We start from the raw sequence: 12,118 nt of genomic DNA, 5'->3' as shown, positions 1-12,118 counted from the left end.
TTTAACCTGAAAGAAGAGGAATAAGAATCAATTCTCATAGAATATCGAATTAGAAAATTAAGACGTTTAATTCAATTCCTCGAAAAGAAATGACAGAAGCGCACAAAATAAAATTTTGATTAAAAATTAGAAATGCTCGAATGGAATGACACAAAAACAAATTTAAAGACGTACCTAGAGTCCGCAATAAAGCTAGTCATAAAGATTTCCATCTTAGGATTCAGTGTGTTTTGCAGAAAGGCAACAAAAACCAGACAAGGAAATTATCTTATCTGCAGAGTTACTAGACAGGGACAACTGCGCTCTGTCACTTTCTCTGCTTAAAGATATTCCCTACCCTCTTAAATATCCTCTTAACTACTAGGTGAGAGTAGTCCTATTTTATGTTGTCTCTCCCACTTATAAAATTTCAAAGAAAACAAAATCACTTTTATTGTCATGGGCGTAATTACTATAATAATGACTAATGTTTAGCTGTAACTCTAAATTTTGAGTTTTGTTTGGATAAATTTATGACATATTTAGGTCTATAGAATTAGATGTATTATATGTTTATAAACATTCCAAAAATTGTAGTCTTTTGCTGGCATGATATCTTTCTAAGTAAATAAATATTTATTTTTAAGTTACTTTAATTAGAATGCAAGTTTTGTCTTGGAAGCTTAACGTGTACAGTACCTACATTTACAATATGAAGTGGTAATCCAAATAATTGCTTTGTAAAAAAACATCATTTTTAGTCTTTATTTTAGATTTTAATAAGTTATAGGCCTATGCACTAAGTGGTGTTGGCTGTAAGCTGTATTAATTTTAAAAAAATTATTTTATGTTAGTATAATCATAAGATCTTTCAGCACTTACGTAAATCAAATTGTTTTTCATCTTCAAAATTGTATTTTTCAATCAGAAATGGCATAAATTTATTATCAACAAATGTTAGTTAGATATATATAAGATATAATTAAATCATTTAAATTTTCGTTTATTTGATTTAATAGCTTAGAATTGTGTTATAATAGTTTATTATATAAATAAATATTCAACATATTTCATTTTAAACTGTTTTAATATTGTCTACATACCCACAAATTATGTATATAAATACAACATTTAAAAACAAGATTCCTTACAGTGAGAGTTGCAAGAGATATTTCAAGCACAAAAGTTTTAAATAGTCATTTAACAAATAATTGTAATTAATTTGTTCTAATTATTTAACACTTAAGTAATTCTATTTAAGCATTGATCAAGTGTACTGTACAGTACNATCTGCGACCATTGATGTCTCCTCCACGCACTGCTAGGCCTTATATCTTGTGTTTATAATCGATTTTCCAAGCCTAGAATTTGGAAGAGAAATCGTCAAATTAACCACGTTATCTTCTCTTCTATCGGCTTTCGAATTAGATATATTAGGATCCTGTCAGAAATATGCTCTTTGTATGCTCCGTTGTAACGATAAGTTCTATAGAAAGTCAAATTTACTTTCTTATCTCGAAGCCTATTGGTCCTTTTCAAATTAGTATTCAGTTACATGCAAATATAATTAGGATCTGTAAGAAATAGATAAAATCACTAAAGTTCGTTTATTTTTTTTCTTTTCATTTAAATTAAATACAACCAACTAATAATAATTTATTTTAATTGTGTTTCTTTTTATATGTTCTTATTAATGTTGAAGGTAATTAAAATTTGAATTTAGAGCTACGAATTGAAAAAAAATTCGGTCAATTGAAGCTGGAAACAATGGAAATACTTTCTTAGTTCTTCTAAACTTTAGCTCTATCTTTGTTTAGAAATCCGATATAAGTTCCTGACAGCATTGATCAACGTTTTTACCGGTTTATCCTTGATTGAGGAGAAGTTGTTGAACGATAAGCAGTAGTTCCCAAGAGAAGTATACGGATGCCACATTACTAAAATCTTTGATTATTTTTCTACTTTCCCACCTCTTAGTTAAATGCAAAAGTCACTTAAGTGAAGATGGACAGCGCATAGATTAACGTGTGATCTGAAACAAAACTTTGATAAATGAAAGCAATTACGGAAATCATTAAGTAAAGTCTTTTAGTGACACGTTGAAATTTAATTTATAAAATCAATCGCCTACGTCAACTTGTCAATAGAAAGTTTATAAACTCTTCTACTGAGAATTTCATGAAATATTTTATTAAGAAAATCAAAAATTTAAATTATTTTCGTATAAATTACTACGTATAAAAAATGCATATAGATTTTTTCATAATTCGATTTATAATAACAATTTTAATTTTGAAAAACTTAATTAAAGTCTGTATTTTTATCTCATAAATAATGTTGAGATGATTCCTAATTTACTGTAATAGAAATATTTTTCAAAATTTTCAACAAATTAGAATTGTTCATCAATAAAGCCTTAATAAATCAATAATTATTATTCAAAACTTTTTAAATTATTACAGTTCTGATTTATGTGCAGATAAAATGTTTTCAAATGAATTTAAGTTATATTTTTGCGTCATCTGCTATTTTATTTTAATATCAAACCTGCGTTACAGGATTGCTTCTTATAAGGAAAAAATCGAAAGACTGTGCTTAAAATACACGCTGTATAATTGAAATCAAGCTACATATTAGATGTATCTTACTGTATATAAGTGAAGAAACCATTATAATAAGCACGTGACTAATCCTAGGCAACATGCAGCCCTAGATACTGTTCATCCTAATAAATTCCATTGTCTTTAGAGAATTCTACTTCATTTATCTCGCTTTTACAATTAAAAATTTGTATGAAAGTATCAACAAATACATAAAAATATTCACTTCAATAAACGTATTTACATATGAATTAATCATGTAATAAGCAAAATTAATTTCATGTATAAATATTTGATAGAAAAGACAACATTACATGTCTCCCAGTGGCAAATATTTGTATGGAGATGTTAAACAAATCATCAAAAACGATCGATAAAATTTTTAAATTCTTTTCCTATAATTTATCAAATGAAATATTTCGGAGAGGAATTGGCTTCGCGTAAAATACTAAATTTAAGGGTGTGGGAGAGAAAGTGTCCTAAAATAGATGAATTATTGTAAACGATGCCAAATACCCCATGGCGGTTAGTTCGTCAGTTTTCCCGCTAGGTGGCCTAGTACTAGCTTGATGAAGTGAGTGGCGCGCGTTACAAGACAAACAAACACAATTGCGCATGCCCAACCCATCACCGGTAACAATGGCAGCAATTAAGGTGCACCGCTTAATCCGTCATGGTGTGGATGGCGTTACTGGATGTCGCCACTCCTCCACGCCCACCTACCTAGCACGTCCAAGTTAACTAATGTCCCTTGTTGTCCCTTCCATCTCCACCCTGCTCTATCGTCTTGTACATCAGTTCGGTTGCTGTCCGATAGGGGGCCCAACTTGTCAACGTCTAGCTGCAGATGTCAGACCGATGCGTCCCGGGATGCGAACGAGCAACATAACTTCTACTCTTGTACATTTTCTGCTCCGATTGAAGTTAGAGAACGATCGAAATCACTCCAATTAACAATACACGCTGATTAAACTTAACACAATATCCAAAAACCTAACGCTTATTCATGTATCAAAAACTTGTTAAGGCTCCTGTATTCATTTATATTTATATAAAAAATTTCAAGAATAACAAAAATTAACTTTAGTTACCTTTACTAATAGGCTTATACACGAAAAATATTCAAAAATATCATAATTTCTCCATCTTCTAGTTCTGACTATCACTCTTCTGTATAGCCTTAACGGATAAAACTATATTTTACATTATAATATATAAGAATATAATGTAAAAATCTTGATAAAATTCTTAAATATTGTTTTAAAAAGTCATTTTGTAAAAATAAGTCAGCTTGACATTTGGAAAAAAATCATTAAAACAGATTTAAAGATAATGATAGGTAAATGTAAATCTAATAATTAATCCTTTGGGCGATTTTTAAATAGTTCCATTTAATTTTATCATTTGATTAAAAAAAAAATTGTAATTTTAAAGTTTATTTTGAATAAATCTTATAGAGTTATATAAAATAAAAAAAAAATAATTATAAGCTTTCAAGTTATATTGAATTATTTATAATATATAAATAATATATTTAAATTAATCATCCAGCTAATTTGAATCAATTAACTATAATTTAAGAATAGAATTAAATATATACATACATTTAAAATCAGTTGAAAATATATAAATCGATAAAATAATATATTTAAAAATCCAAAGATTCCAACTAATTCGAGCACGTATCGATCTTGACTTTTAAATGTTTAATTAAGAATTTATTTGTAAATAAAATAAACTAAGAACGAAGCGGTATGATATTCTGAAGCAGAGTTTTAATCACCTCCAGTGCAGTAAAAATCTCTTAATGCCCGATAAAGCTATTAATTTAAAATAAAAATCCCTACAATTCAAACTACGAGTTAATTACCCTAAAAAGTGACGTAATCACAACAGATGTAATTAACCACAAACCGGGATGCACATTTGTATTTTGATTCAACTCCACCCCAAGGGATTGACCGAAACATGTACAGCTTCTGATTGGCTGCACTTCTCCGCCTATTTGTCTGTTTCGATGGCTGGTGGATGGCCTGACACTTCGTTACGGCAACCTCCGTTACAGCAACATCTACTCTCGGAGCTGCAACTTTGAAACTTTCTCCTGACACGTGATAGACGATTTACCTTTAGGGATTCGAATGTAAATCCTCAAAAAATGCTTCTTCTTTGTGATTACAGCAGATTTTAAACCGTAATCTGCAACATGCAGTCGTCTCTGACGAAAGGTGTGGTGACCAAAGCCACCGATTTTTCTATAGCGGCGATTATGGCTAAAGAAAAACCGGCCGAGAAGGAACTTGATGAGGCCTCTCTCCCCACAGGTGAGTCTTTTTCTCATTCTTAAAATGAATTAAACCTTCATATTTAGACCTCATTTAGTTTAAATCGACAGCCTTAATGGGAATGGAACATTGTGCCATTCAATAATCATTCTGGAAAATTTTCATGTGTGCTTTCTACCGTACTTTGTCTAATCTAAATAAGATTTTACTCCGAATTTCTGTATTAATTATTTAAATCTACAATTGCAATAAAATATTAATAGGCCCCGTGCCGTGAGTCTTTCGTGAATTAAACTCAGAAAGTTTAATCTATTGTAAATCTAAAAATTCCGAGTAGTCTGAATTAGTATAAATTTACCAGATCGAGTTTTGCTTTATAATGAATCGTTTTGAAACTAATATTTAAATATTTTAATATGCTATTAACTAAAACTTTAAAAAAAAAAACTATTTTATTTAGATAAGAAGATCTTAAAAATGTATGAATTATTTTATCGAATCCTGAAATATCAGGCATACAATATTAAACAAAAATACAGGATCCACTATCTGATAAGAAACATTAATAACATCTAGTTATAAGAATAATTCATATCTAAACCTATATTTTTAGTTTATTTAAAACTTTAATCGATGTTAATTAAAATTTTAAAGGATAAAAATTTATTCTCAATTTATAAATGCTTTTAAATACATTCGCTTGAAGTAAATATTGAATTAAAATATTACAATCATTTACTTGTCATTTTAATTAAATCCGACAGGCAAATTAATAATTTGACCGATTTAGATCTAGTTAGGAAATCAAATAAGTTTATTATATCAAGAAATTAAGCAAGTTTCTTTTAACATATTAAACAGATTTCTATAATTTTCTGTTGAGTGAGTTTAATGAAGAGCCGAATTATTATTATTAATTTTTTTAAACAAATAATAATTTTCATTAAGATATTATAAGTACAGACTTTAAATAATATATTCTAAGTTATAATTTGCTTCAAAGTTATTAAATAATTACGTAAACTCCCAAATACTTCGTGATTTAATTAATATAGGGCTTTAAAATAGGCAGATTAAACACTATAAATTGATTAAGGCATTAATTTGTTTCTTCAAAGATAAGCGAGAAGTTATGAATGAAAATAATAGTAGAATTGCTTGTAATCTGTAGGCCTGTATATATAAAAGGTTTAGATTGAGATTGTTACAATGATATATAAGTAAGTATGCAAGATATTTGTAATATTGCATTTGTTTCTGGAAAGCAGTGCTAATATAAGCCTAAGAGTATGTGGGTGATGATAGGCAACATTGTTCTTAACAAACAAGCCGTGTCTGTGTTTGCAGATTGTCAACACCTATTAAAATTCGGTGACGTGCTGCGCAACTCTTTCATCACTTCACAGTGGGTCACTAATAAGTGACTTGCAAATAATTCATATTCACAGTTACATGTAAAATATCAAATTTGTGTATACGAGACCTAAAACTTATTTTTAAAACGACCGGCTTCTATAACCCATTTTAGTTTTAGTGCCTTGTTTTGCATTCAAAAACGTATTTATGACTTAAAATCTCATTTATAATTAGATCGAGTCAAGCCTAAAGGCTAAATTCTGATATTTGAAATCCATAACTGTTATTAAACTACACGCTTGGGAACTTAAAAACTCTGCTTAAACAGGCCTACATGTCCGTAATAAATAGAAAAATGTGTTACTTTTGTATAATTATTTATAATTTACGGCATAAATTTAAATTAAATTCTATAAACGAAAATTTGTTCTAAATTTAATATAATGTATGACTTGTATCTTACGGTTTATACTAAGATAAGAAGTGTAATTAATTATAAATTTATTAATGATGCTTATAATAATATAATTATAAGATTATTTTTTATAATAAGAAGATCAGTCTTGCATTTATTTAAAATTCATAAGCGTAAACATCATAAAATGCTTTCTAATGCTTTTATCAAAGATCTTATTGATTTTCTTAATTTATCTTAATATTATATTAATTAATAATGCTGTTATCATAGTCTAGTCAAATTTTTTAAATAAGCAATATAAAATTCAGAAATATTAGAATATCTTCTGCTATTTTCGGAAGCTTTACTATAAAAATTTTCAAATTTTTTTTAAGTTGAAAGCGAAATTATGAATTATTTCATATTTGAGGAGAATTTCTTGCACGAGTAATTTGATTTAATGTGGGACACATGCTTCAAATCTAATCCAGATTGCCAGCATTTACATTGGAAAGTTTAATAGTCAAAGTTTCTCCTTCAGTATTGCCATTAATTACTTAACTGGTAATTTTGGTTATAATATTAGGCCTATATTATATATATATTAGTTTTGCTTCTTCATTAATAAAATCATGATTATATTCAAATTTAGAAGCGTGCAATTAAGTAAGCAATTTCTCGTTGACAAGTGTAATTATTTACGGAATAAAAATAAGACCTATGTCAAATTTCAAAGAAGAAAAGAATAGAATTGTAAATAAATTAATTTTTTTTTAAAAAAAAGCATAACTTTAAAAGCATTGATTTTTAGTGGCTGCGAAGGAAAACACAGGAAAAAATCAGTAAAAATTAAAGTCTACGTTTTGAATCTTAAATCATAGGAACTTAGTCTATTATAATAAGGAAAACAGGCTAAGTTTACCAGATATGCTGAATTTAACCATTTTTAAAGGTAGGCTAGGTGGAGAAACCATTAAACAAATTGAAGAAGTGGCATAGAAGAGCGCTCGCCACAGACCCATCTGTCCTATTTGCAGCTACAAGAAGATTGAGTGAGACAGGTACTTCTCCCTTCTCTTGCACGGATCGCTACCTACACATTACCCTTTTCTACTCATGTTTTATCTGATTGGCAATGGTTCCTTAAATGTACTTGAATGTTTTTGGCAGTTCTTTAAGTCGCCCGAGTCTTTGTAATCTCAATTGCATCTTCACGCAGATAAAGTTCCATTTAAGCTATTAATACATAAAAAAAAAAATCGAATTTTAAACCATTATTGGTTAATTTTGAATTTTAAAACAATTTAAAATAATAATTTTTCCCCTTTAAAATCGTAATTATGCAAATAATTTACTTTATAAACTTATTTTCTTAAGAAGGAAATCGTCGCAAATCGAATTAAGTTCCTTAAAACATAATTAAAACGTTAAGAAAACAATTAAATTCCTAAATGTCGATTTATATATTATATAAAAGATAAAAAGCTCAGAAATTTCACAATTTACATGTAAATTCGCGATTAATTTCGTAACATCGAAGCCTTTAACAACTTATAAGGAAGATGTATTAATGAATTTTTAACGATTTCCTTATAAAATTATCTTATTTAGAATAATAACCTAGTTTATAATTAATTTAATAATTGATTAAATTTCACTGATATTTTGGACTAGTAATGCACCTTGACCAATATTAAGTACGCTGTTAAACTAAATGTAATTATATAGTAACCACGAAGAGCAGGCCTACACGCCTTAAAGATAAAATAGGATTTAAACTAAAGCTGACAATATATTGTCACCGAATATCGAAAATATTAAATGTCAACTACGTTGACAAAAACTCCAGTTAAATTAAGTTATAATTTATCAAGAAACACGGCTCTATATTTTAACCTTATTTTTTTTCTATATTAAGCTTTCATCTTATGCAATTTTAACAAAAAAACGAACTTATTTATTTTTTATTCGAATTATTTAGTTAAACTTTACAATAAGTGGAATTTATTTATTTATTTATTTTGAAAAAAAAGGATTTATAAATTTTAATGAATAAAAAAAATCTAATGTCATAGGAAGATAATTTGCGGAAAATTGCTAGCAATATTGTGTAATTTTGATCGAATTAACGAAAAATGATGGTAATTTTTTCCTGAAAACATTGATGAGATGAGAAATTGGGCAATGTTATGATTAGGCCATCATTATTATTTATTGGCCTGAAGTTTAACTAGATTTAGGTATCGGAATCATAACAAAAAATGTATTTTTAATCTTAATTTATGTTTTAAAACTAAATTAAAATGATTATTTATGAAATTCCATTAAAGTTCGAAGAGAATTTAATTGTTTTTATAAGTGTAAACAAAATTCGAACGGAGATTTCACTCTGAATTTAATTAAAATTAGCTTCTGCTCAACTTTTAAAATAAAATTAAAAAATTCTGTTTATAAAATCGAGAATATTATTTAAAAAAAAAAAATCAATTAATTTTAATTTTAAACACATGTATAATTTAATTAAAATTGCGAGAATACCGAAAGCATGTAGATATTTACCGCTTATAGATTAATTTTAATAAGCAATCACGCCTTCATATAAATCAATTTATTGAAATTTTAATAAAGTATTTTATTATTTACTATCTACACTTGTAAATAGATTTTATATGCGTCTGCCCGAGGGAATGTAATTTTGCATTCCATACAAATCAATGTTTTTATTTCGGATAGACGAATATTTTTATTGCTTTAACATTATATGAACTGCAGAAAGATATATAACAAAAATACTACTTTTTTTTAAAATATATTTTTAATTCTGCAGAAACATTTATAAGGGAGATAATTATAAAATTTTGAGCATTAAAGTAGATTAACTCCCCTTAATTTAAGCCTTTGTTTGTAAAACGGCAAAAAAATCTTGCTATTAAATCAATTCGTATTATATTTTCTATAGAAGAAATAGCTATAATATATATATTAAATGATAATAATGTAGTATGATATGTGACAAAACCGAACAAGTTCGAGATATATAAATGATCTCTGACAACAAAAGAAAGAGGACTTCTATCTGAAATTATAAGAGAATCAATCATTTCAAGAGGATGATATGAGCTCTGACCGAACAGATCCCATTCAAGATAAGTTCAATTGGTTCTCCAAATATTATTGTTTCTATTATATCGAATTTATTCGTAATTTTTGTTAACGTAAAATACAGTTTGAATATTGTTATGAAAAGTTTACATTTTTATTTATTTACTTATTTTATTTAACTTTAATCTACCAAAATATATTCCTGTAAATTCGGTAAAATTGAAAGGTTTGTGGTATAAAATTTAAATGCATTTCGAGACGAAGTTTAGCTTAATATCATCTTTAATTTTCTTAAAATTTCAACAATATTATATATAACTGTAGTAGCCTATGTTTAATTACTTTACTTAGTTGTAATCTTTTATTTGTTAGTATATTTTAAAGTTTAATTACGAGTTTCACATTTATCTAGTTCCAAGACTTCATTAGACATAGGCCTGCTTACACATAAATACATATTTTTATTTTAAAAATTTGTAAATTATTTATTAATTTATTTTATGTAATACGTCAATTAATTGTGGAAAATCTTGTTTGAATCTCTCTTTATTGTATCAAACAATTAGCCTAAACGTACGAAAGACTTTAAAAAAACAAGTATTAAGAATAGGTTTAATTAGTAGAACCCTGAATTATGATGTTAATTTTCCCACATATTTATTATAAAGTTTCTCATAAAACCTGCCAGATTTTCAATAATATATATCATAATTAAGTTTTATATTTGTGTTTTCTTTTAGGATTATCCGAAGTGGGTTTATGGCCGGTCGATTATCCAGAAAAGGAAGAAGCTAGTCCGATCTGTAGTCCCGCTACTTCTCCAACGATTTTTGAATCGGAACGTACTTGTGTAGAAGATAGCAGATCCGATAGCGAGGACAATGCTGAATCTGTGGGAAAGACAGTTATAAATCCTTATACCGATGCATTAAAACCTCGATGTAACAGCGATAGTTTAAAAAAATCAGAATGCCACTTAGAAAACAAGGAGCTATGGGAGAAATTCCACGAATTAGGAACTGAAATGATTATAACAAAATCTGGCAGGTTAGTTTTTCATATCTAAATAGGCCTACGTATCTTCATCTCTCTCATAAAAGAGAGCTAAAGATACTGTGCGCCCTTGTAAAAACTCTTCAAATTTTAAAGAAATTAATTTATTTTATTAATGTTATTTCTAACTCAAAATGTATGTCTGCACAAACATCATTAAACCTAAGTAAACATGAGTTCATTTATATTTTTAAATTTAAGTCGTAAATATGTTATAGTTTAGTTGTAAATTTACGACATCTTATATTTATTTATTTAATTCATTTTAATAAATTAATAGTATTATTTAAAGACTTAAAAGATACAGATTTTTATATATAGCTCGACGAATATAGTTTATAAATAGTGTATTCGATTTAAGAATGCCAAAATATTAAGAAGAATCTAAATATCAAGTAATTAATCTCTTCTCCTGACATTCATTCTGTCAAATGAACTCAGTAAAAAATGTATACAAATAAGACGTTGATAACGATGTAAAAAAAAAAAGTTACGGCACTTGCATGTCTTACTGCATAACCCGAGGCTCTGTAATTATAATAAAAGATATATTAAAGATAGAAGAGCTTATTTAACATCATAGAAATTCTCACACATCAGCTATAGTTATCATTTGTTGGTTTATGAATCCTTTCTATATTATTATATGTAAATAACCTGTATTCTCTTCCATTTGATTGTATATAAATCTTAAATAGTTTCTTACTAATAAGTTAAATGTCCTATTTTATAACTTAGATTCTAGATTTAACTATCAATTTTCATAATTTTACAATATCAATTAAATTTTTAGTGTTTCGCATTATTCAAATACCGAATGAGTTGAAAAGTGTTGCTTAAAACCTTCAAAAAACTTATATATTTGCATTTTCTTTAGAAATTCTCTGAATAAGCTGTACAGTACATTAATCAGTGTATAAGTACAGTACAATCAGTGTTGGATTAAGTCTCTAGCGGGCCCTAGACAAAATTTAAATTGGGCCCCATTTAAATAAGTTGCTTTTAAAGAAATATTAAATAATGTCATTTTAAACTTTTTTTTTGTTAATAATAGAGAATACAAACACTAATATAATATTAATTGTTTAATAAGAGTTTCTGGTATAACGAAAGACATATAAGAAGCCGGGTCCTTCGGAATTACGGGCCATAGACATTTATCTTATTAGTCTATTGGTTAATCTGAGTACAATATAATATGCAGTATATATTAAAAAGTGCAGTGTAGTATATTGTGTGGTTCGATTTTTAATTCTGTTATGTTAACGATTTTTCCTCTTGACATCAATATTTCCTTTTTTTAAAAAAAATTTTCAGATTTAAAAGCTGATATATAAAAGTTTATA

The 12,118-nt window shown here is 27.3% G+C and overlaps 1 protein-coding gene across 1 annotated transcript; it reads left to right on the top strand.

Moving 5' to 3' along the window:
• Positions 1 to 4,612: 4,612 nt before the first annotated feature.
• Positions 4,613 to 10,785, top strand: LOC111616296 (T-box transcription factor TBX20-like). The gene is made up of 2 exons (XM_023357727.1): positions 4,613 to 4,903; positions 10,460 to 10,785. The coding sequence occupies exons 1-2, from the start codon at positions 4,786 to 4,788 to the stop codon at positions 10,783 to 10,785; spliced, it is 444 nt and encodes a 147-aa protein (XP_023213495.1). The 5' UTR covers positions 4,613 to 4,785.
• Positions 10,786 to 12,118: the final 1,333 nt, after the last annotated feature.

This window comes from Centruroides sculpturatus, unplaced genomic scaffold (assembly GCF_000671375.1).
Source record: "Centruroides sculpturatus isolate CEXI.00-Female unplaced genomic scaffold, Cexi_2.0 scaffold3151, whole genome shotgun sequence".
NCBI lineage: Eukaryota > Metazoa > Arthropoda > Arachnida > Scorpiones > Buthidae > Centruroides > Centruroides sculpturatus.
Note: the sequence above shows the minus strand (reverse complement) of the source record. Positions and strands in the feature narration are given on the sequence as shown.

Bases quoted from the DNA above. Each gene is read 5' to 3' on its own strand.
- LOC111616296 (XM_023357727.1), top strand. From the start codon at position 4,786: ATGCAGTCGTCTCTGACGAAAGGTGTGGTGACCAAAGCCACCGATTTT. The intron at 4,904-10,459 runs GTGAGTCTTTTT...GTTTTCTTTTAG, and splicing joins TGAGGCCTCTCTCCCCACAG to GATTATCCGAAGTGGGTTTA.